Source organism: Panulirus ornatus, chromosome 68 (genome assembly GCF_036320965.1).
Source record: "Panulirus ornatus isolate Po-2019 chromosome 68, ASM3632096v1, whole genome shotgun sequence".
NCBI classification, from domain to species: Eukaryota; Metazoa; Arthropoda; class Malacostraca; order Decapoda; family Palinuridae; genus Panulirus; species Panulirus ornatus.
Genome location: NC_092291.1, coordinates 24,106,851 through 24,134,319, shown reverse-complemented (window position 1 = coordinate 24,134,319; position 27,469 = coordinate 24,106,851). Strand labels below are relative to the sequence as shown.

Genomic DNA, 27,469 nt, shown 5'->3' with positions numbered 1-27,469 from the left:
GACCAAGAGGATATATGTGTCGGAGGTGGAGGGAACGAGGAGAAGTGGGAGACCAAATTGGAGGTGGAAAGATGGAGTGAAAAAGATTTTGTGTGATCGTGGCCTGAACATGCAGGAGGGTGAAAGGAGGGCAAGGAATAGAGTGAAATGGATCGATGTGGTATACCGGGGTTGACGTGCTGTCAGTGGATTGAATCAGGGCATGTGAAGCGTCTAGGGGTAAACCATGGAAAGCTGTGTAGGTATGTATATTTGCGTGTGTGGACGTATGTATATACATGTGTATGGGAGTGGGTTGGGCCATTTCTTTCGTCTGTTTCCTTTTTTTTTTTTTTTTTTTTTTTTTTTTCCAAAAGAAGGAACAGAGAATTGGGCCAGGTGAGGGTATTCCCTCAAAGGCCCAGTCCTCTGTTCTTAATGCTACCTCGCTAACGCGGGAAATGGCGAATAGTTTAAAAGAAAAAAGAATATATATGTATGTATATATATATAGGAACCTGGATGTTTTGGCTCTGAGTGAAACGAAGCTCAAGGGTAAAGGGGAAGAGTGGTTTGGGAATGTCTTGGGAGTAAAGTGAGAGGACAAGAGCAAGGGAAGGAGTAGCAGTACTCCTGAAACAGGAGTTGTGGGAGTATGTGATAGAATGTAAGAAAGTAAATTCTCAGTTAATATGGGTGAAACTGATTATTGGTGATTATTGGTGCATATGCACCTGGGCATGAGAAGAAAGATCATGAGAGGCAAGTGTTCTGGGAGCAGCTGAATGAGTGTGTTAGTGGTTTTGATGCACGCGTCCGGGTTATAGTGATGGGTGATTTGAATGCAAAGGTGAGTAATGTGGCAGTTGAGGGAATGATTGGTATACATGGGGAGTTCAGTGTTGTAAATGGAAATGGTGAAGAGCTTGTAGATTTATGTGCTGAAAAAGGACTGGTGATTGGGAATACCTGGTTTAAAAAGGGAGATATACATAAGTATACGTATGTAAGTGGGAGAGATGGCCAGAGAGCGTTATTGGATTACGTGTTAATTGACAGGCGCGCGAAAGAGAGACTTTTCGATGTAAATGTGCTGAGAGGTGCAACTGGAGGGATGTCTGATCATTATCTTGTGGAGGCTAAGGTGAAGATTTGTATGGGTTTTCAGAAAAGAAGAGTGAATGTTGGGGTGAAGAGGGTGGTAAGGGTAAGTGAGCTTGGGAAGGAGACTTGTGTGAGGAACTACCAGGAGAGACTGAGTACAGAATGGAAAAGGTGAGAACAATGGAAGTAAGGGGAGTGGGGGAGGAATGGGATGTATTTAGGGAAGCAGTGATGGATTGCCCAAAAGATGCTTGTGGCATGAGAAGAGTGGGAGGTGAGTTGATTAGAAAGGGTAGTGAGTGGTGGGATGAAGAAGTAAGATTATTAGTGAAAGAGAAAAGAGAGGCATTTGGACGATTTTTGCAGGGAAAAAATGCAATTGAGTGGGAGATGTATAAAAGAAAGAGACAGGAGGTCAAGAGAAAGGTGCAAGAGGTGAAAAAGAGGGCAAATGAGAGTTGGGGTGAGAGAGTATCATTAGATTTTAGGGAGAATAAAAAGATGTTCTGGAAGGAGGTAAATAAAGTGCGTAAGACAAGGGAGCAAATGGGAACTTCAGTGAAGGGTGCTAATGGGGAGGTGATAACAAGTAGTGGTGATGTGAGAAGGAGATGGAGTGAGTATTTTGAAGGTTTGTTGAGTGTGTTCGATGATAGAGTGGCAGATATAGGGTGTCTTGGTCGAGGTGGTGTGCAAAGTAAGAGGGTTGGGGAAAATTATTTGGTAAACAGAGAAGAGGTAGTAAAAGCTTTGCGGAAGATGAAAGCCGGCAAGGCAGCAGGTTTGGATGGTATTGCAGTGGAATTTATTAAAAAAGGGGGTGACTGTATTGTTGACTGGTTGGTAAGGTTATTTAATGTATGTATGACTCATGGTGAGGTGCCTGAGGATTGGCGGAATGCGTGCATAGTGCAATTGTACAAAGGCAAAGGGGATAAGAGTGAATGCTCAAATTACAGAGGTATAAGTTTGTTGAGTATTCCTGGTAAATTATATGGGAGGGTATTGATTGAGAGGGTGAAGGCATGTACAGAGCATCAGATTGGGGAAGAGCAGTGTGGTTTCAAAAGTGGTAGAGGATGTGTGGATCAGGTGTTTGCTTTGAAGAATGTATGTGAGAAATACTTAGAAAAGCAAATGGATTTGTATGTAGCATTTATGGATCTGGAGAAGGCATATGATAGAGTTGACAGAGATGCTCTGTGGAAGGTATTAAGAATATATGGTGTGGGTGGCAAGTTGTTAGAAGCAGTGAAAAGTTTTTATTGAGGATGTAAGGCATGTGTACGTGTAGGAAGAGAGGAAAGTGATTGGTTCTCAGTGAATGTAGATTTGCGGCAGGGGTGTGCGATGTCTCCATGGTTGTTTAATTTGTTTATGGATGGGGTTGTTAGGGAGGTGAATGCAAGAGTTTTGGAAAGAGGGGCAAGTATGAAGTCTGTTGTGGATGAGAGAGCTTGGGAAGTGAGTCAGTTGTTGTTCGCTGATGATACAGCGCTGGTGGCTGATTCATGTGAGAAACTGCAGAAGCTGGTGACTGAGTTTGGTAAAGTGTGTGAAAGAAGAAAGTTAAGAGTAAATGTGAATAAGAGCAAGGTTATTAGGTACAGTAGGGTTGAGGGTCAAGTCAATTGGGAGGTAAGTTTGAATGGAGAAAAACTGGAGGAGGTAAAGTGTTTTAGATATCTGGGAGTGGATCTGGCAGCGGATGGAACCATGGAAGTGGAAGTGAATCATAGGGTGGGGGAGAGGGCGAAAATCCTGGGAGCCTTGAAGAATGTGTGGAAGTCAAGAACATTATCTCGGAAAGCGAAAATGGGTATGTTTGAAGGAATAGTGGTTCCAACAATGTTGTATGGTTGCGAGGCGTGGGCTATGGATAGAGTTGTGCGCAGGAGGGTGGATGTGCTGGAAATGAGATGTTTGAGGACAATATGTGGTGTGAGGTGGTTTGATCGAGTAAGTAATGTAAGGGTAAGAGAGATGTGTGGAAATAAAAAGAGCGTGGTTGAGAGAGCAGAAGAGGGTGTTTTGAAATGGTTTGGGCACATGGAGAGAATGAGTGAGGAAAGATTGACCAAGAGGATATATGTGTCGGAGGTAGAGGGAACGAGGAGAAGTGGGAGACCCAATTGGAGGTGGAAAGATGGAGTGAAAAAGATTTTGAGTGATCGGGGCCTTAACATGCAGGAGGGTGAAAGGCGGGCAAGGAATAGAGTGAATTGGATTGATGTGGTATACCGGGGTTGACGTGCTGTCAGTGGATTGAATAGGGCATGTGAAACGTCTGGGGTAAACCATGGAAAGCTGTGTGGGGCCTGGATGTGGAAAGGGAGCTGTGGTTTCGGGCATTATTGCATGACAGCTAGCGACTGAGTGTGAACGAATGAGGCCTTCGTTGTCTTTTCCTAGCGCTACCCCGCACACATGAGGGGGGAGGGGGATGGTATTCCATGTGTGGCGAGATGGCGATAGGAATGAATAAAGGCAGACAGTGTGAATTGTGTGCATGGGTATATATGTATGTGTCGGTGTGTGTATATATATGTGTACATTGAGATGTATAGGTATGTATATTTGCATGTGTGGTCGTGTGTGTATATACATGTGTATGGGGGTGGGTTGGGCCATTTCTTTCATCTGCTTCCTTGCGCTACCTCGCAAACGTGGGAGACAACTACAAAGCAAAATAAATAAATAAATAGATATATATGTATATATATATATGTATATATATATATATATATATATATATATATATATATATATATATATATATATATATATATGGGATGTATTTAGGGAAGCAGTGATGGCTTGCACAAAAGATGCTTGTGGCATGAGAAGCGTGGGAGGTGGGTTGATTAGGAAAGGTAGTGAGTGTTGGGATGAAGAAGATTATTAGTGAAAGAGAAGAGAGAGGAATTTGAACGATTTTTGCAGGGAAAAAATGCAAATTAGTGGGAGAGGTATAAAAGAAACAGGCAGGAGGTCAAGAGAAAGGTGCAAGAGATGAAAAAGAGGGCAAATGAGAGTTGGGGTGAGAGAGTATCACTAAATTTCAGGGAGAATAAAAACATGTTTTGGAGGGAGGTAAATAAAGTGCATAAGACAAGGGAGCAAATGGGAACTTCAGTGAAGGGGACTAATGGGGAGGTGATAATAAGTGGTGGTGATGTGAGAAGGAGATGGAGTGAGTATTTTGAAGGTTTGTTGAATGTGTTTGATGATAGAGTGGCAGATATAGGGTGTTTTGGTCGAGGTGGTGTGCAAAGTGAGAGGGTTTGGGAAAATGATTTGGTAAATAGAGAAGAAGTAGTAAAAGCTTTACGGAAGATGAAAGCCGGCAAGGCAGCAGGTTGGACGGTATTGCAGTGGAATTTATTAAAAAAGAGGGTGACTGTATTGTTGATTGGTTGGTAAGGTTATTTAATGTATGTATGACTCATAGTGAGGTGCCTGAGGATTGGCGGAATGCTTGCATAGTGCCATTGTACAAAGGCAAAGGGGATAAGAGTGAGTGCTCATATTACAGAGGTATAAGTTTGTTGAGTATTCCTAGTAAATTATATGGGAGGGTATTGATTGAGAGGGTGAAGGCGTGTACAGAGCATCAGATTGGGGAAGAGCAGTGTGGTTTCAGAAGTGGTAGAGATGAGTGGGTCAGGTGTTTGCTTTGAAGAATGTATGTGAGAAATACTTAGAAAAGCAAATGGATTTGTATGTAGCATTTATGGATCTGGAGAAGGCATATGATAGAGTTGATAGAGATGCTCTGTGGAAGGTTTTAAGAATATATGGTGTGAGAGGCAAGTTGTTAGAAGCAGTGAAAAGTTTTTGTCGAGGATGTAAGGCATGTGTATGTGTAGGAAGAGAGAAAAGTGATTGGTTCTCAGTGAATGTAGGTTTGCGGCAGGGGTGTGTGATGTCTCCATGGTTGTTTAATTTGTTTATGGATGGGGTTGTTAGGGAGGTGAATGCAAGAGTTTTGGAAACAGGGGCAAGTATGCAGTCTGTTGTGGATGAGAGAGCTTGGGAAGTGAGTCAGTTGTTGTCCGCTGATGATACAGCGCTGGTGGCTGATTCATGTAAGAAACTGCAGAAGCTGGTGACTGAGTTTGGTAAAGTGTGTGAAAGAAGAAAGTTAAGAGTAAATGTGAATAAGAGCAAGGTTATTAGGTACAGTAGGGTTGAGGGTCAAGTCAATTGGGAGGTAAGTTTGAATGGAGAAAAACTGGAGGAGGTAAAGTGTTTTAGATATCTGGGAGTGGATTTGGCAGCAGATGCAACCATGGAAGCGGAAGTGAATCATAGGGTGGGGGAGGGGGCGAAAATTCTGGGAGCCTTGAAGAATGTGTGGAAGTCGAGAACATTATCTCAGAAAGCAAAAATGGGTATATTTGAAGGAATAGTGGTTCCAACAATGTTGTATGGTTGCGAAGCATGGGCTATGGATAGAGTTGTGCGCAGGAGGGTGGATGTGCTGGAAATGAGATGTTTGAGGACAATATGTGGTGTGAGGTGGTTTGATCGAGTAAGTAATGTAAGGGTGAGAGAGATGTGTGGAAATAAAAAGAGTTTGGTTGAGAGAGCAGAAAAGGGTGTTTTGAAATGGTTTGGTCACATGGAGAGAATGAGTGGGGAAAGATTGACCAAGAGGATATGTGTGTCGGAGGTGGAGGGAACGAGGAGAAGTGGGAGACCAAATTGGAGGTGGAAAGATGGAGTGAAAAAGATTTTGAGTGATCGGGGCCTGAACATGCAGGAGGGTGAAAGACCACTTCAGACGAAAGAATGGCCCAACCCACCCACATACACATGTATATACATACACGTCCACACACGCAAATATACATACCTATACATCTCAACGTATACATATACATGCACACACAAACATATACATATATACACATATACATAATTCATACTGTCTACCTTTATTTATTCCCATCGCCACCTCGCCACACATGAAATAACAATCCCCTCCCCCCTCATGTGTGAGAGGTAGCGCTAGGAAAAGACAACAAAGGCCCCATTCGTTCACACTCAGAATCTAGATGTCATATAATAATGCACCAAAACCACAGCTCCTTTTCCACATCCAGGCCCCACAGAACTTTCAATGGTTTACCCCAGATGCTTCACATGCCCTTGTTCAATCCATTGACAGCTCGTCGGCCCCAGCATACCACATCATTCCAATTCACTCTATTCCTTGCACGCCTTTCACCCTCCTGCATGTTCAGGCCCTGATCACTCAAAATCTTTTAACTCCCTCTTTCCACCTCCAATTTGGTCTCCCACTTCTCCTCTTTCCTCCACCTCTGAATCATATATCCTCTTGGTCAATCTTTCCTCACTCATTCTCACCATGTGACCAAACCATTTCAAAACACCCTTTTCTGCTCTCTCAACCACACTCTTTTTATTAACACACATCTCTCTTACCCTTAATTTACGTACTCGATCAAAGCACCTCACACCAATATTGGCCTCAAACATCTCATTTCCAGCACATCCACCCTCCTCCGCCCAACTCTATCCACAGCCCACGCCTTGCAAACATACAACATTGTTGGAACCACTATTCCTTCAAACATACCCTAATTTTGCTCTCCGAGATAACGTTCTCGACTTCCACACATTCTTCAAGGCTCCCAGAATTTTTGCCCCCTCCCCCACCCTATGATTCACTTCTGCTTCCATGGTTCCATCCGCTGCCAAATCCACTCCCAGATATCTAAAACACTTCACTTCCAACAGTTTTTCTCCATTCAAACTTACCTCCCACTTAACTTGACCCACAACCCTACTGTACCTGATAACCTTGCTCTTATTCACATGTACTCTCAACTTTCTTCTTTCACACACTTTACCAAACTCAGTCACCAGCTTCTGCAGTTTCTCACATGAATCAGCCACCAGCGCTGTATCATCAGGAAACAACAACTGACTCACTTCCCAAGCTCTCTCATCCACAACAAACTTCATACTTGCCCCTCTTTCCAAAACTCTTGCATTCACCTCCCTAACAACCCCCATAAACAAATTGAATAACAATGGAGACATCACACACCCCTGCCGCAAACATACTCTCTTCATACATGTACACATGCCTTACATCCTCGATAAAAACTTTGCACTGGTTCTAAAAACTTGCCTCCCACACCATATATTCTTAATACCTTCCACAGAGCATCTCTATCAACTCTATCATATGCCTTCTCCAGATCCATAAATGCTACATAGAAATCCATTTGCTTTTCTAAGTATTTCTCACATACATTCTTGAAAGCAAACATACCTTCACCCTCTCAATCAATACCCTCCCATATGATTTTGCAGGAATACTCAACAAACTTATACCTCTGTAATTTGAACACTCACTTTTATCCCCTCTGCCTTTGTACAATGGCACTATGCAAGCATTCCACCAGTCCTCAGGCACCTCACCATGAGTCATACATACATTAAATAACCTTACCAACCAGTCAACAATACAGTCACCCCCTTTTTTAATAAATTCCACTGCGATACCATCAAAACCTGCTGCCTTGCCAGCTTTCATCTTCCGCAAAGCTTTTACTACCTCTTCTCTGTTTACCAAATCATTCTCCCTAACCCTCTCACTTTGCACAACACCTCGACCAAAACATCCTATATCTGCCACTCTATCATCAAACACATTCAACAAACCTTCAAAATATTCACTCCATCTACTCACATCACCACTACTTGTTATCACCTTCCCATTAGCCCCCTTCACTGAAGTTCCCATTTGTTCCCCTGTCTTACGAACTTTATTTACCTCCTTCCAAAACATCTTTTTATTCTCCCTAAAATTCAATGATACTCTCTCACCACAACTATCATTTGCCCTCTTTTTCACCTCTTGCACCTTTCTCTTGACTTCCTGCCACTTTCTTTTATACATCTCCCAATCATTTGCATTATTTCCCTTTAGAAATCGTCCAAATGCCTCTCTCTTCTCTTTCACTGATAATGTTACTTCTTCATCCCACCAATCACTACCCTTTGTAATCTGCCCACCTCCCACGCTTCTCATGCCACAAGCATCTTTTGCGCAAGCCATCACTGCTTCCCTAAATACATCCCATTCCTCTCCCACTCCCCTCATGTCCTTTGTTCCCACCTTTTTTTCATTCTGTACTCAGTCTCTCCTGGTATGTTCTCACACAAGTCTCCTTCCCAAGCTCACTTACTCTCACCACTCTTTTCACCCCAACATTCTATCTTCTTTTCTGAAAACCTCTACAAATCTTCACCTTCACCTCCACAAGATAATGATCAGACATCCCTCGGGTTGCACCTCTCAGCACATTAACACGCAAAATTCTCTCTTTTGCACGCCTATCAATTAACACGTAATCCAATAACGCTCTCTGGCCATCTCTCCTACTTGCATACGTATACTTATGTATATCTCGCTTTTTAAACTAGGTATTCCCAATCACCAGTCCTTTTTCAGCACATAAAGCTACAAGCTCTTCACCATTTCCATTTACAACACTGAACGCCCTATGTACACCAATTATTCCCTCAACTGCCACATAACTCACCTTTGCATTCAAATCACCCATCACTATAACCCGGTCTCGTGCATCAAAACTACTAACACACTCACTCAGCTGCTCCCAAAACACTTACCTCTCATAATCTTTCTTCTCATGCCCAGGTGCATTCACACCAATTATCACCTATCTCTCTCCATCCACTTTCAGTTTTACCCATATCGATCTAAAGTTTACTTTCTTACACTCTATCACATACTCCCACCACTCCTGTTTCAGGAGTAGTGCTACTCCTTCCCTTGCTCTTGTCCTCTCACTAACCCCTGACTTTACTCTCAAGACATTCCCAAACCACTCTTCCCCTTTACCCTTGAGCTTCGTTTCACTCAAAGCCAAAACATGCAGGTTCCTTTCCTCAAACATACTACCTATCTCTCCTTTTTTCTCATCTTGGTTACACCCACACACATTTAGACACCCCAATTTGAGCCTTCGAGGAGGATGAGCACTTCCTGCATGATTCCTTCTGTTTCCCCTTTTAGAAAGTTGAAATATATATATTTTATATTTGCATGTGTGGATGTATATGTGCATACATGTGTATGTGGGTGGGTTAGGCCATTCTTTCGTCTGTACTCTTCCGCTACCTTGCTAACACAGGAGACAGCAACAAAGTATAATAAATAAATAAATGAATAAAATATATATTTTTTTTTTCTTTTTTTGCTTTGTCGCTGTCTCCCGCGTTTGCGAGGTAGCGCAAGGAAACAGACGAAAGAAATGGCCCAACCCACCCCCATACACGTGTATATACATACACGTCCACACACGCAAATATACATACCTACACAGCTTTCCATGGTTTACCCCAGATGCTTCACATGCCCTGTTTCAATCCACTGACAGCCCGTCAACCCCGGTATACCACATCGATCCAATTCACTCTATTCCTTGCCCTCCTTTCACCCTCCTGCATGTTCAGGCCACGATCACACAAAATCTTTTTCACTCTATCTTTCCACCTCCAATTTGGTCTCCCACTTCTCCTCGTTCCCTCCACCTCCGACACATATATCCTCTTGGTCAATCTTTCCTCACTCATTCTCTCCATGTGCCCAAACCATTTCAAAACACCCTCATCTGCTGTCTCAACCACGCTCTTTTTATTTCCACACATCTCTCTTACCCTTACGTTACTCAATCAAACCACCTCACACCACACATTGTCCTCAAACATCTCATTTCCAGCACATCCATCCTCCTGCGCACAACTCTATCCATAGCCCACACCTCGCAACCATACAACATTGTTGGAACCACTATTCCTTCAAACACACCCATTTTTGCTTTCCGAGATAATGTTCTCGACTTCCACACATTCTTCAAGGCTCCCAGGATTTTCGCCCCCTCCCCCACCCTATGACCCACTTCCACTTCCATGGTTCCATCCGCTGCCAGATCCACTCCCAGATATCTAAAACACTTTACTTCCTCCAATTTTTCTCCATTCAAACTTACCTCCCAATTGACTTGACCCTCAACCCTACTGTACCTAATAACCTTGCTCTTATTCACATTTACTCTTAACTTTCTTCTTTCACACACTTTACCAAACTCAGTCACCAGCTTCTGCAGTTTCTCACATGAATCAGCCACCAGCACTGTATCATCATCGAACAACAACTGACTCACTTCCCAAGCTCTCTCATCCCCAACAGACTTCATACTTGCCCCTCTTTCCAAAACTCTTGCATTCACCTCCCTAACAACCCCATCCATAAACAAATCAAACAACCATGGAGACATCACACACCCCTGCCGCAAACCTACATTCACTGAGAACCAATCACTTTCCTCTCTTCCTACACGTACACATGCCTTACATCCTCGATAAAAACTTTTCACTGCTTCTAACAACTTGCCTCTCACACCATATATTCTTAAAACCTTCCACAGAGCATCTCTATCAACTCTATCATATGCCTTCTCCAGATCCATAAATGCTACATACAAATCCATTTGCTTTTCTAAGTATTTCTCACATACATTCTTCAAAGCAAACACCTGACCCACTCATCTCTACCACTTCTGAAACCACACTGCTCTTCCCCAATCTGATGCTCTGTACACGCCTTCACCCTCTCAATCAATACCCTCCCATATAATTTACTAGGAATACTCAACAAACTTATACCTCTGTAATTTGAGCACTCACTCTTATCCCCTTTGCCTTTGTACAATGGCACTATGCAAGCATTCCGCCAATCCTCAGGCACCTCACTATGAGTCATACATACATTAAATAACCTTACCAACCAGTCAATAATACAGTCACCCCCTTTTTTAATAAATTCCACTGCAATACCATCCAAACCTGCTGCCTTGCTGGCCTTCATCTTCCGCAAAGCTTTTACTACCTCTTCTCTGTTTACCAAATCATTCTCCCTAACCCTCTCACTTTGTACACCACCTCGACCAAAACACCCTATATCTGCCACTCTATCATCCAACACATTCAACAAACCTTCAAAATACTCAATCCATCTCCTTCTCACATCACCTCCCCATTTGCGCCCTTCACTGAAGTTCCCATTTGCTCCCTTGTCTTACGCACTTTATTTACCTTCTTCCAGAACATCTTTTTATTCTCCCTAAAATTTAATGATACTCTCTCACCCCAACTCTCATTTGCCCTCTTTTTCACCTCTTGCACCTTTCTCTTGACCTCCTGTCTCTTTCTTCTATACATCTCCCACTCAATTGAATTTTTTCCCTGCAAAAATCGTCCAAATGCCTCTCTCTTCTCTTTCACTAATAATCTTACTTCTTCATCCCACCACTCACTACCCTTTCTAATCAACCCACCTCCCACTCTTCTCATGCCACAAGCATCTTTTGTGCAATCCATCACTGATTCCCTAAATACATCCCATTCCTCCCCCACTCCCCTTACTTCCATTGTTCTCACCTTTTTCCATTCTGTACTCAGTCTCTCCTGGTACTTCCTCACACAAGTCTCCTTCCCAAGCTCACTTACTCTCACCACCCTCTTCACCCCAACATTCACTCTTCTTTTCTGAAAACCCATACAAACCTTCACCTTAGCCTCAAGATAATGATCAGACATCCCTCCAGTTGCACCTCTCAGCACATTAACATCCAAAAGTCTCTCTTTCGTGTGCCTGTCAATTAACACGTAATCCAATAACGCTCTCTGGCCATCTCTCCTACTTACATACATATGCTTATGTATATCTCGCTTTTTAAACTAGGTATTCCCAATCACCAGTCCTTTTTCAGCACATAAATCTACAAGCTCTTCACCATTTCCATTTACAACACTGAACACCCCATGTATACCAATTATTCCCTCAACTGCCACATTACTCACCTTTGCATTCAAATCACCCATCACTATAACCCGGTCTCATGCATCAAAACCACTAACACACTCATTCAGCTGCTCCCAGAACACTTGCGTCTCATGATCTTTCTTCTCATATATATATATATATATATATATATATATATATATATATTTGTTTTTTTTTGCTTTGTCGCTGTCTCCCGCGTTTGCGAGGTAGCGCAAGGAAACAGACGAAAGAAATGGCCCAACCCCCCCCCCATACACATGTATATACATACGTCCACACACGCAAATATACATACCTACACAGCTTTCCATGGTTTACCCCAGACGCTTCACACGCCTTGATTCAATCCACTGACAGCACATCAACCCCGGTATACCACATCGCTCCAATTCACTCTATTCTTTGCCCTCCTTTCACCCTCCTGCATGTTCAGGCCCCGATCACACAAAATCTTTTTCACTCCATCTTTCCACCTCCAATTTGGTCTCCCTCTTCTCCTCGTTCCCTCCACCTCCGACACATATATCCTCTTGGTCAATCTTTCCTCACTCATTCTCTCCATGTGCCCAAACCATTTCAAAACACCCTCTTCTGCTCTCTCAACCACGCTCTTTTTATTTCCACACATCTCTCTTACCCTTACGTTACTTACTTGATCAAACCACCTCACACCACACACTGTCCTCAAACATCTCATTTCCAGCACATCCATCCTCCTGCGCACAACCCTATCCATAGCCCACGCCTCGCAACCTTACAACATTGTTGGAACCACTATTCCTTCAAACATACCCATTTTTGCTTTCCGAGATAATGTTCTCGACTTCCACACATTCTTCAAGGCTCCCAGAATTTTCGCCCCCTCCCCTACCCTATGATCCACTTCCGCTTCCATGGTTCCATCTGCTGCCAGATCCACTCCCAGATATCTAAAACACTTCACTTCCTCCAGTTTTTCTCCATTCAAACTCACCTCCCAATTGACTTGACCCTCAACCCTACTGTACCTAATAACCTTGCTCTTATTCACATTTACTCTTAACTTTCTTCTTTCACACACTTTACCAAACTCAGTCACCAGCTTCTGCAGTTTCTCACATGAATCAGCCACCAGCGCTGTATCATCAGCGAACAACAACTGACTCACTTATAAGCTCTATCATCCCCAACAGACTTCATACTTGCCCCTCTTTCCAAGACTCTTGCATTCACCTCCCTAACAACCCCATCCATAAACAAATTAAACAACCATGGAGACATCACACACCCCTGCCGCAAACCTACATTCACTGAGAACCAATCACTTTCCTCTCTTCCTACACGTACACATGCCTTACATCCTCGATAAAAACTTTTCACTGCTTCTAACAACTTGCCTCCCACACCATATATTCTTAATACCTTCCACAGAGCATCTCTATCAACTCTATCATATGCCTTCTCCAGATCCATAAATGCTACATACAAATCCATTTGCTTAATAATAATAATAATAATAATATATTTATTTATCATTTTGCTTTGTCGCTGTCTCCCGAGTTTGTGAGATAGCGCAAGGAAACAGACGAAAGTAATGGCCCAACCCACCCCCATACACAGACTCAGGCTCAGACTGGGGTGTCTAAATGTGTGTGGATGTAATCAAGAGGTGAGAAAAGGAGAGATAGGTAGAATGTTTGAGGAAAGGAATCTGGATGTTTTGGCTCTGAGTGAAACGAAGCTCAAGGGTAAAGGGGAAGAGTGGTTTCGGTATGTCTTGGGAGTAAAGTCAGGGGTTAGTGAGAGGACAAGAGCAAGGGAAGGAGTAGCACTACTCCTGAATCAGGAGTTGTGGGAGTATGTGATAGAGTGTAGGAAAGTAAATTCTAGATTGATATGGGTAAAACTGAAAGTTGATGGAGAGAGATGGGTGATTATTGGTGCATATGCACCTGGGCATGAGAAGAAAGATCATGAGAGGCAAGTGTTTTGGGAGCAGCTGAATGAGTGTGTTAGTGGTTTTGATGCACAAGACCGGGGAGTGGGGTAGGAATGGGATGTATGTAGGGAAGCAGTGATGGCTTGCGTAAAAGATGCTTGTGGCATGAGAAGCGTGGGAGGTGGGCAGATTAGAAAAGGTAGTGAGTGGTGGGATGAAGAAGTAAGATTATTAGTGAAAGAGAAGAGAGAGGCATTTGGATGATTTTTGCAGGGAAAAAATGCAAATGAGTGGGAGAGGTATAAAAGAAAGAGGCAGGAGGTCAAGAGAAAGGTGCAAGAGGTGAAAAAGAGGGCAAATGAGAGTTGGGGTGAGAGAGTATCATTAAATTTCATCCACACAAGCAAATATACATACCTATACATCTCAATGTACACATATATATACACACACAGACATATACATATATACACATATACATAATTCATTCTGTCTGCTTATATTTATTCTCATCGCCACCTCGCCCCATTGACAGTGACAGCACATCGACCCTGGTATACCACATCGTTCCAATTAACTCTATTCCTTGCACGCCTTTCACCCTCCTGCATGTTCAGGCCCCAATCACTCAAAATCTTTTTCACTCCATCTTTCCACCTCCAATTTGGTCTCCCACTTCTCCTCGTTCCCTCCACCTCTGACACATATATCCTCTTGGTCAATCTTTCCTCACTCATTCTCTCCATGTGACCAAACCATTTCAAAACACCCTCTTCTGCTCTCTCAACCACACTCTTTTTATTTCCACACATCTCTCTTACCCTTACATTACTTACTTGATCAAACCACCTCACACCACATATTGTCCTCAAACATCTCATTTCCAGCACATCCACCCTCCTGCGCACAACTCTATCCATAGCCCACGCCTCACAGCCATACAACATTGTTGGAACCACTATTCCTTCAAACATACCCATTTTTGCCATCCGAGATAATGTTCTCGACTTCCAAACATTCTTCAAGGCTCCCAGAATTTTCGCCCCCTCCCCCACCCTATGATTCACTTCCGCTTCCATGGTTCCATCCGCTGCCAGATCCACTCCCAGATATCTAAAACACTTCACTTCCTCCAGTTTTTCTCCATTCAAACTTACCTCCCAATTGACTTGACCTCGCTCTTATTCACATTTACTCTTAACTTTCTTCTTTCACACACTTTACCAAACTCAGTCACCAGCGATGTATCATCAGCAAACAACAACTGACTCATTTCCCAAGCTCTCTCATCCACAACAGACTGCATACTTGCCCCTCTTTCCAAAACTCTTGCATTCACCTCCCTAACAACCCCATCCATAAACAAATTAAACAACCATGGAGACATCACACACCCCTGCCGCAAACCTACATTCACTGAGAACCAATCACTTTCCTCTCTTTCTACACGTACACATGCCTTACAATCTCGATAAAAACTTTTCACTGCTTCTAGCATCTTGCCTCCCACACCATATATTCTTAATACCTTCCACAGAGCATCTCTATCTACTCTATCATATGCCTTCTCCAGATCCATAAATGCTACATACAAATCCATTTGCTTTTCTAAGTATTTCTCACATACATTCTTCAAAGCAAACACCTGATCCACACATCCTAATACCACTTCTGAAACCACACTGCTCTTCCCCAATCTGATGCTCTGTACATGCCTTCACCCTCTCAATCAATACCCTCCCATACAATTTACCAGGAATACTCAACATACTTACACCTCTGTAATTTGAGCACTCACTGTTATCCCCTTTGCCTTTGTACAATGGCACCATGCAAGCATTCCGCCAATCCTTAGGCACCTCACCGTGAATCACACATGCATTGAATAACCTTACCAGCCAGTGAACAATACAGTCACCTCCTTTTTTAATAAATTCCACTGCAATACCATCCAAACCTGCTGCCTTGCCGGCTTTCATCTTCCGCAAAGCTTTTACTACCTCTTCTCTGTTCACCAAATCATTTTCCCTAACCCTCTCACTTTGCACACCACCTCGACCAAAACACCCTATATCTGCCACTCTTATTATCAAACACATTCAACAAACCTTCAAAATACTCACTCCATCTCCTTCTCACATCACCACTACTTGTTATCACCTCCCCATTAGCCTCCTTCACTGAAGTTCCCATTTGCTCCCTTGTCTTATGCACTTATTTACCTCCTTCCAAAACATCTTTTTATTCTCCCTAGAATTTAATGATACTCTCTCACCCCAACTCTCATTTGCCCTCTTTTTCACCTCTTGCACCTTTCTCTTGACCTCCTGCCTCTTTCTTTTATACATCTCCCACTCATTTGCATTTTTTCCCTGCAAAAATCGTCCAAATGCCTCTCTCTTCTCTTTCACTAATAATCTTACTTCTTCATCCCACCACTCACTAACCTTTCCAATCAACCCACCTCCCACGCTTCTCATGCCACAAGCATCTTTTGCGCAAGCCATCACTGCTTCCCTAAATACATCCCATTCCTCCCCCACTCCCCTTACCTCCTTTGTTCTCACCTTTTTCCATTCTGTACTCAGTCTCTCCTGGTACTTCCTCACACAAGTCTCCTTCCCAAGCTCACTTACTCTCACCACTCTCTTCACCCCAACATTTTCTCTTCTTTTCTGAAAACCTCAACAAATCTTCAAATGATCAGACATCCCTCTAGTTGCACCTCTCAACATGCCTTCGCACGCCTATCAATTAACACGTAATCCAATACTACTTAATCCTACTTACATACGTATACTTATGTATATCTCGCTTTTTAAACCAGGTATTCCCAATCACCAGTCCTTTTTCAGCACATAAATCTACAAGCTCTTCACCATTTCCATTTACATCACTGAATGCCCCATGTATACCAATTATTCCCTCAACTGCCACGTTACTCACCTTTGCATTCAAATCACCCATCACTATAACCTGGTCTTGTGCATCAAAACCACTAACACACTCATTCAGCTGCTTCCAAAACACTTGCCTCTCATGATTTTTCTTCTCATGCCCAGGTGCATATGCACCAATAATCACCCATCTCTCTCCATCAACTTTCAGTTTTACCCATATCAATCTAGAATTTACTTTCTTACACTCTATCACATACTCCCACAACTCCTGATTCAGGAGTAGTTCTGCTCCTTCCATTACTCTTGTCCTCTCACTAACCCCTGACTTTACTCTCAAGACATTACCAAACCACTCTTCCCCTTCGCCCTTGACTTACATTTCACTCAGAGCCAAAACATCCAGGTTCCTTTCCTCAAACATACTACCTATCTCTCCTTTTTTCTCATCTTGGTTACATCCACACACATTTAGACACCCCACTCTGAGCCTTCGAGGAGGATGAGCACTCCCCGTGTGACTCCTTCTTCTGTTTCCCCTTTTAGAAAGTTAAGATACAAGGAGGGGAGGCTTTCTGGGCCCCCGCTCCCGTCCCCTTTAGTCGTCTTCTACGACATGTGAGGAATGCGTGGGAAGTATTCCTTCTCCCCTATCCCCAGGGATATATATATGTTTATTTATTCATTTATTATACTTTTTCGCTGTCTCCTGTGTTAGCGAGGAAGCGCAAGGAAACAGATGAAAGGATCGCCCAACCCACCCACCTACAAATTTATATGCATACATGTCCACACATGCACATTTACATACCTATACATTTCGATGTATTCATACATATACATACATAGACACATACATATATGCACATGTACATAATTCATACTTGCTGCCTTTATTCATTCCACTCACCACCCTGCCACACATGAAATGACACCCCCCTTTCCCCCAGCACAAGCGCGAGGTAGCGCTAGGAGAAAAAAACAAAGGCCACATTCGTTCACACTCAGTCTTTGGCTGTCATGCATAATGCACAGAAACCACAGCTCCCTTTCCACATCCAGGCCCCACAAAACTTTCCATGGTTTATTCCAGACGCTTCACATGCCCTGGCTTAATCCATTAACAGCACATCGACCACGGTATACCATATCGTTCCAATTCACTGTATTCCTTGCACACCTTTCACCCCCCTGCATATTCAGGCCCCGATTGCTCAAAATCTTTTTCACTCCATCCTTCCACCTCCAATTTGGTCTCCCACTTCTCCTCGTTCCCTTCACTTCTGGCACATATATCCTCTTTGTCAATCTTTCCTCACTCATTCTCTCCATGTGACCAAACCATTTCAATACACCCTCTTCTACTCTCTCAATCACACTTTTTATTACCACACATCTCTCTTACTCTTTCATTACTTACTTGATCAAACCACTTCACACCACATACTGTCCTCAAACACCTCATTTCCAACACATCCACCCTCTTCCTCACAACCATATAACATTGTTAGAACCAATTCCTTCAAACATACCCATTTTTGCTTTCTGAGATAATGTTCTGGAGTTCCACACATTTTTCAAAACTCCCAGAACTTTTGCCCCCCCTCCCCCACCCTGTGACTCACTTCCGCTTCCATGGTTCCATCCACTGCCAAATCCACTCCCAGATATCCAAAACACTTCACCTCCTCCAGTTTTTCTCCATTCAAATTTACCTCTCAATTGACTTGTTCCTCAACCCTACTGTACCTAATAACCTTGCTTTCTTCTTTCACACTCTTTACCAAACTCAGCCACCAGCTTTTGCAGTTTCTCACCCAAATCAGCCACCAGCGCTGTATCATCAGTGAACAACAACTGACTCACTTCCTAAGCCCTCTCGTCCACAACAGACTGCATACTTGCCCCTCTATCTAAAACTCTTGCATTCACCTACCTAACAACCCCATCCATAAACAAATTAAACAACCATGGAGACATCAAGCACCCCTGCCACAAACTGACATTCACTGAGGACTTTCCTCGCCTCCTACTTGTACACATGCCTTACATTCTCGATAAGAACTTTTCACTGCTTCTAGCAGCTTGCCTCCCACACTATATACTCTTAATACCTTCCACAGAGCTTCTCTATCAACTCTATCTTATGTCTTCTCCAGATCCATAAATGCTACAAGCAAATCCATTTGTTTTTCTAAGTATTTCTCACATGCATTCTTCAAACCAAACACCTGATCCACACATCCTCTACAACTTCTGAAACCACACTGCTCTTCCCCAATCTGATGTTTTGTACATGCCTTCACCCTCTCGATCAATACCCTCCCATATAATTTCCCAGGAATACTCAACAAACTTATACCTTTCTAATTTGAACACTCACCTTTATACCCTTTGCCTTTGTACAATAGCACTATGCATGCATTCCACCAATCCTCAGGCACTTCACCATAAGCCATACATACATTGAATATCCTCACCAAACAGTCAACAACAGCCAACTGCAGAGGTTGGTGACTGAGTTTTGAAAAGTGTGTGAAAGGAGAAAATTGAGAGTAAATGTGAATAGGTTATTAGGTTCAGTAGGGTTGAGGGACAAGTTACTTGGGATGTAAGTTTGATTAGAGAAAAATTGGAATGAGTGAAGTGTTTTAGATATTTGGGAGTGGACGTAGCAGTGGATGAAACCATGGAAGCGGAAGTGAGTCACAGGGAGGGGGAGGGAGCAAAGGTTCTGGGAGCAATGAAGAATGTGTGGAAGGAGAGAACATTATCTCTGAGAGCAAAAATGGGTATGTTTGAAGGAATAGCAGTTCCAACAATGTTATATGGTTGTGAGGCATAGGAAGGTGAATGTGTCAGAAATGAAACGTTTGAGGACAATATGTGGTGTGAGGTGGTTTGACCGGGTGAGTAATGTAAGGGTAAGAGAGATGTGTGGAAACAAAGAGTATGGTTGAGATAGCAGATGAGGGTGTGTTGAAATGGTTTGGACATATGGAGAGAATAAATGAGGAAAGATTGACTAAAAGAATATATGGGTCAGAGGTGGAGGGAACAAGGAGAAGCAGGAGACCAAATTAAAGGTGGAGTGAAAAAGATTTTGAGCAATCGGGGCCTGATCATACAGGAGGGTGAGAGTTGTCCAAGAAATCAGGTGAATTGGAACAATGTGGTATACTGGGGTTGACGTGCTGTCAGTGGACTGAACCAGGGCATATGAAGCGTCTTGGGTAAACCATGGAAAGGTCTGTGGGGCTTGTTATGTGGATAGGAAGCTGTGGTTTCGGTTCGTTACACTTGAGTGTGAACGAATGTGGCCTTGTCTGTATTCCTGGCGCTGCCTTGCTGAAGCAGAGGACAGCAGTGCTGTTTTCCTGTAGGGTAAGGTAGTGACAGGAATGGATTGAGGGCAAGCAAGTATGAATATGTGTATGTGTATGTATATGTTGATATGTATATGTATGTATGTGGGCATTTATGTATATGTATATGAGTGGATGGGCCATTCTTCATCTGTTTCCTGGCGCTACCTTGCTGACACAGGAAACAGCGATCATGTATGATATAATAGATAAATGAATATATATATTTCTTTTATGAATAGAGAAAAATCATTAATATATCTGCATCAGAGGCTCTCCATTTCTTCTCTTCCTCCACCCCCTCCTCACTCCCTCTAACCTCCCTCATCAGGAGGTCTGTGCATAACTTCACCACTGTACCTTATAAGTTTTGTTAGCTCACTTTTTGTGCATATCCTTTACTTTTACAAGTATTTCATTACAATGAGAAACAGAAAAGTTGATACCTTTTTGACCAATTTATGTGGCAACTTTCTACAAGTCAGCCAGCATTTAAGGGTTTAAGAAGATTTACCTCAGGGATCAGTTTTTTTTAGTTACATTGCTTGGACCTTCAGAGCAGTAAGTTCATGGATGCCAAGAATTTTTTTTGCCTAGCAGTTCATAACTAGGATCATTTTCTTAACCAGCAGTTTCCCAACAAACATTCCCTTGCCTAGCAGATAACACTCCAAGCTGTTCCTTATCCTGACAGTTCCTGCTATCATATCTGGGCCCAAAATGTTTCCTCACCTACTGATTCACATATCAGACTGTTTCTTTACTTACTGGTTTCCTTTTGGACCATTCCCTTACCTTTATATTCAGGTTTCAGACTTACCTAACCCAACCGTCCCAAATTTAGAGCATATCCTTATATGAAAGTTTCCCTACAGACCATTCCCTTGACTGGTTAACTCTTCAAGCTGTTCCTTTCATAATGGTTTCCATATAAGACTTGTTGATTAACCAGCTATTCTACTTTGAGCATTCTCTTACTAAACATGTCCCATTTATTGTCTAGTAATTCAATTCCTCCCCCCAATTATTTCCACATCTAGTGGTTCTCCCCTAAGCATTCCTTGATTTTGGTAATTTTTACACTGGACTTTTCTCCTGCCAAATGGTTGCAGCTTCACATTTGTTTGGGAGTTAATCCCCTTCCATCATTTTCTTATATGGCAGTTCTCAATTCAGAAACTTCCCTTATTTAACAGTTTCTGTTTGTAATCACATTTTCTCCTTTTGGAACACTCCATCCTTGGATGAATTTGCATTCTTTAAGCCATTTTTACTAATGAGTTCTTGCCTTCTTTATAGTTTAATTGCCTCTTTCTCATCTGATTAAATCAGGTGCTTATAGATTATTTAATGATGTCCCTTGCTTACAAGAAGATAGAGGCTTAACCCCAGTCCAGTCTCTATCTCCCCGCACATTAGAAACGTAAACCTGTTTATGTCTCAGGAGTTGTTACCTTTTTTTACCTATTATACTTTACTTCCTATTTGTGCATATGGCAGGGAAGCTTTACATTCTTAGGAACCCATCTAGCCCAAGTAATTTGATCACATAGGTTTCTGAATTTCCCAGTGCTACAGAATACACTTTCTATCTGTTTAGTTAATTCCACATTTCCACATATTTACTGAAAAAGTGCTTCCCAATATCCTTCCAGATGCTTTGGACTCTCTTCAGACTCTGAATTGTTCTATCATGGGGAGAGGTGCAGTTTTGTTAATGTGGGTACATTACTTCCAATAAACCAGTGTTCCCAGACTGTGTACCATAGACCTTCTCGAAGTGTGCCATGGCATCGAAATCTACAAAACTCCAAATACTATTTTGAAAAAGCAATACCTGTTCATTGCATTACAGATAACTTTGCTAAAACAGTTTCATTGCTTTTGGTGTGATGTTTAGGAGCCACTACAGTAAACTATCAGATTCAGCAAGCCTTTGTTTTACAGTTGTATAATCATCTAGTGTGACAAATTGAAATCCCAGAAATGCTTTTTTGGATGATTACACATAACATGCTAATTTTATAACAAGCTACCTTTATCTTTTCAATCATTTGCAACTGACATATCTGAGCTACATACTAGAATGAACATGCACAACTACTCATTAGTGAGGGAGCCAAAATTGTTTTCTGCCAGTCATATTAAGTCAGACTTGGAGGCCAAAGTATTCATGCCTAATGCATACATGTGATCCTTGACCATACAGCAGTTTAACCGTTGCTGAGACATGCATTACTTTAGTAAGTTTTGATATTCCACAGTGTTGAGAATGCTCTTGCCAGCTGCTGTGGTCACAGGAATAGTCAAGTATGGGTGAATCAACTTGTTACACTTAATTCAACATAATTCACCTTCAAAATGTGTTACAGAATCAGAAATCAACAGACCACTAGAGTAGATTTTAGTGCCTTATTCCAATGAATAAAATGATAAATTGTGTATGAATAGATCCACAAGTTTGCAAAAATCTGTTCCTAAAATATCTGGATATATGGGATAACTTATACAAATGTGGAGCACTTGAATATCTGGTGTGATGAATATACAGAAGAGAGTGTACAAACAGGCACGGGACTTAGAGGAGAATTTCTAGATAGGTCTCATAATATGAAAAGAATTGGTGCTCTAACCCATAAGTCCTCTGGCCAGTTAAAGTTTGAGTTATGTCAAGCTTCTGAACTGCAGTTCTATATTCTATGGACTTAAGATATTTGTAGAAAATGCTTTCTTACAATAGAAATATCTAAACAATATCTTGACACTTCATCACATGGATATGTACAGCTGTTATTTACTCAGTGAAGGTAATCATCAATGAATGTTCACACACACAACATTTTGTTTTCCCATGACGATAGTGGTTGGATTCAGAATCAAAAGCATGATGTTTTTAATTGATTTGTCATTAGTCATCCTGAGGGATAGAAATCACTTCTGGCTGTCAGTAATTAGGAGCATTTGCTATTACAATTTATAATTTTCTTGAGAGAACTTAATCACAGTCAAAGCTAAAAATCCATACACCCTGGGACCAAGCAGTGTGCAGATTACTTAAAATGAAGTACTTTGAGTGGTTAAATGGTCTGGCCTTTTCATACAAAAGGAAGCCAGAAATAGATACCCCTTTACTCCTGCATTCCTGTTTTCTTGCCTGCACAGAATTTCAAGGTCTTTTAATGTTGCTTCTTGATTTCATAAACTTGCATTTTCAATATCATGCCATTCATCGAATTTTTGTGCTTAAATACTTTGGCAAGGTTTCATATTTAAATTTTTTGTAAGACAGTAAGAGTAGAATACCTTAAGTCTAAGAGTGTAAGGATTCTTGAACAGTACAAACCTTTGAAATTTGAGTTCTTGAACTTTGGCTGTACTACAGTTTCTCATAATGTATAGTTTCTTCTAATTATGATGCAAGTATGGGTTTGTCCTTAGTTTAAACACGCTCTGAAAAGGTTGCTTTTAAATCAAAAGAAATGTGTTTAGGGGCTGAAATACCCAATACAAATTGTTGTTTGTTAATTCAAAATTGTACATTGATATACTGATTTGAACATGATATTTTTAATTCACTACTTGCTGCAGGATGTGAGATGATTACTTTTGATGCTTGAATGAATTTGGATAGGCTTAAACCAGGAATTATCAAAACAATCCATACTACTCACAGTGCAACATTAATTGCACTTCATTGTCTAATCACACAAGTTTCAAGGAAACTTGAGAGAATATTATTTCATGCACAATACATTATTTGCATTTGACCCTGTTAACTTTAGCCTTGGTATTGTTTGCCATTCTTGCTGTAACTTTAGGACAGCACTCCACAGCTTAGTCAATTAACACAGTCTTTAAGTTCTAACCCTGAGGGAATCTGCTTACTTAAGCTAATAGATCGATGTAACTTGGAATATGTCAATTAACATCAGAGTATTAATTTAACTTGATAACACAAGGATAAGCAGTAGATTAAACTGATTGATCAGGCTTATAAAGGACTTTATGTGAATGAAAAAAGAAGAGTATTGTTATAGGTACAGTTACTGGTAAGGGAATATGACACAAATAGAAATCAAAGCATATGTATTTGTACACAAAAGGTCTTAGTAATGATTCAAGAAAATGAGGGGAAAAAGACAGTATAAAAGCATTAGCAACAAGACAGCAGAAAAACTTTGGCAAAATTGACAAAATCACTTTTCCTCAATCCATTACATTTTTGTACATAAGTGGCAACTTCAAGTTTCTAACCTAGATAGATTATTTTGCATTAATCCTTACAGTAGATATATACCTCAGTCTTATTCAATCAGGTACCCAGATAACTTTTGCGTACAATTTAGTCTCGTCTTCAGTTGTATAGCTTTGATAGAAACTGACATCTTTACAGTCAGTGCAAAGCTCTTTCTTGACTCCAGTATTTCCAAATTTAATAGTAAGTGTTATTAAAGATTCTTATCTAACTCTCATTTCTCCTGTATTCTTCATAATTTCTACCAAATGATCATTGTTTTCCTTATGATCTTTATTGGCTATTTCCATTGCCATCATTATGTTGGCAATCATTGATTGTCATTTGAATGCATTATCATGAACTAATAATTTATAGCATTGTTTATTCATTCTGACCTGAGGTATTGTTAGGTTTAAAATTTGGGTCTTTTACTTTTTCCTATCCTTGCATTGCCTATTTCAGTGTAAAATAACTATTTCCATACTTATTTTGGGAATCCTCCTCTTCCCTTATTCTTTTCCTGCTTTTACCCACAATTTCTCTACCACCTACACATGACTATGCCACCCGTGCCAGGTCCTTTACATGTACTGGTAATATATAGTCATATTGTTAGTACCCATGGTACAGAAGTAGAGGAGTTGGCAGGGTTGGGCATTCTTGAAGCAGCTGTGTGATGGTGGTGTTTGACTGTCGGTGTTGAGTGTTGGTGTTGGGGCCTCGCTGGCAACACTCTCCTGCTCCCTGGACAGGTGAGTTGTTGCAGGAAAATAACATGAGTGCCCTACTAAAGAATTAACCCTGATGTAAACCTTTTATTTATCTAAATTCCAAAACTAAAATGTATCTGTTTAGTAGATGCTTTGATACCCAAGCTCTAAAATATTTACTAAATGCATCAGTATGTATTTAAAACTTTAGCTTGTACTTGTCTTTATGATGTTATCTTGATTTACTTTTGAGTTACAACCCTTTTTCATTAATTGAATCATGTTCCTTCCATAGGTAGTATGTATTTTACCATCAGTGCTGAATCTGGTAAGACCCACCGAAATAACAGCCATCACACTGCTGCCCTTGCTTTCACTGTTTTGCATATTCTATCTTTTTTTACTTCGTTAATATTTTTTTTTACATGCCTGTCCTGAGTAGTCACTACAGGGGATTATCTAGTGTTTCACTACTTTCTAACAACTAACCATTTGTAAGTTATGCATCCCTAGAATGTATTTTTTGTGTTTATCTTTAGATATATAAAAACAGATGAGAAATGCATGAATTAATAAAAATTGAGGTATCTAAGTTCTTCAATGAGTACTGTTTTTTTCATGTTATCCATTTATACAAACTTTAATCTTTCATCTTTTATTTAGTTATGTTCTGACTGGTCTTGTTTATTGGAGCTACATGAGGGAATACTGTTAGTAGAATATCTATTTTTGTACTGCATGTTTTTTGTTTTAGATAGATGAAACACAAATTTCCCTAGAATATTATATTTTTAGTAATTAATCCCTGCAGACTGCTATTCATCAAGTTTAGATGTAAAATGAATATGCAGCATTGCTTTGTATAATGGGGAATTTGTACACGATTAACTTTTTTATTCAAACTGAAATTAAAGTTCTTGTGTAGTAAGATTTTGTGATGAAAGCTAAACCAAAAATATGAAAATAGTTTTCACTAATGTATATCTAAACAGCACAACACAAACTAATTCGTCACTAACGATTTCAGAATGTCAGAAAGATGACTATCTCCATGATGGCAAGTGCTTGCAGAGCTGTCCAGAAAGTCACTACGCATGGAACCCACAAGAGAAGGGCTTAGCCGGTTCTTTGACTTGTCGTTCATGTCATTACTCATGTCGCAGCTGCTTAGGACCCCAAGACTATGACTGCACAGTGTGCTGGGGAGATGCTGAACTTTACAGCCCTTTTGAGGTAACTCAAATACATTTGGGATGTCACTATGTGCATAAAGAATTCTTTGGCCCAAAAACAATTAGATATGGAAGACAGAAAATGTAAAAAAGAAAATATATATATATAAGAGTCACATACAGTCATTCAGTTTCAACCCTTAAATGTCTTATCAAGTTCTCCTTTCCAACCCCTCAAAATTCAGGTTTTTCAAGTTAATCAAATATTTTCAATCTTTCATTTTCGAAGATATTTACACAACAGTGAAAGAAAAATCACTTAAGAGGCAAATTTCATTGACTACTTTTATTCTAATATGTGCAAGAAGGTAGCAGTTGGTAGGCAGTCAACTACCAGGGAGGTATATTACCACTTCTACCCACCTGGGTATCAGGTGGGTTAGTGATGGTTGCGTAGCGAGCCAGCACTTATGTGGTTGTCAAGTTGTACTCCACTGACCCAGAGAGCTGTCTTTTCTTTCTGCCCCACCCACATATGGACTGCTGGCATTCAGTCCATAAACAATTTTTTCTTGTCATGCATAACATTTGACAACACCTAACTCACTAATTCTTCTTAATTCTAGATTTTCGTGTGGTGAGCACTATGCACTAGCCCTGCCTTTCACCAAATTGGTAGGAGCAATAGATAGAAGCAATAGTTAGGAAAATGTAGGAGGGAGCATTAGATACAAACACTAGGTAGATGTAGTAGGTAGGAACATTAGGCAGGAGCATAAGGTAAAAGTGTTTTGAAGGAACATTAGGTACGAGCCTCTGCAAACACTGTGCTGAATTCCCCTCTCCCAGTGGTACCCATTAAGGGTGAGGCATTAAAAGCTAAGAAGCAGCACTGGAGTTTACTAGTTATGGAGACTATTGTCATGGCCACCCCCTTGAGGGAGTTCCAGGTGGGAAGAGGTGTCAGAGATATAGATAGATAGATGTGTAGAAGGTTAAGGCACTAAAGGCTCAGAAGTGGCAGTGCAGTTCTTTAGTTATGGAGACTGTTGCCCATGGCCAACCTTTTGAGGGAGTTCCAATTGAAACTGGTATCAGAGATATAGATAGATAGACAGAATGTTTGTGGATGTTTCAGCACAATGCTTTAAAAAGTACAGGAATAAGGCCTGAATGCC

The 27,469-nt window shown here is 41.2% G+C and overlaps 1 protein-coding gene across 4 annotated transcripts in view; it reads left to right on the top strand.

Annotated features, from left to right (window-relative positions):
- Positions 1-27,469, top strand: part of LOC139747379 (furin-like protease 1) — a 315,203-nt gene that overhangs the window by 269,741 nt on the left and 17,993 nt on the right. For all 4 annotated transcript variants that reach the window (XM_071659635.1, XM_071659633.1, XM_071659634.1 and 1 more), the window contains one exon: positions 26,147-26,352. In XM_071659635.1, coding sequence (XP_071515736.1) covers positions 26,147-26,352 — 206 coding nt within the window. The remainder of the gene's footprint in view (positions 1-26,146; positions 26,353-27,469) is intronic.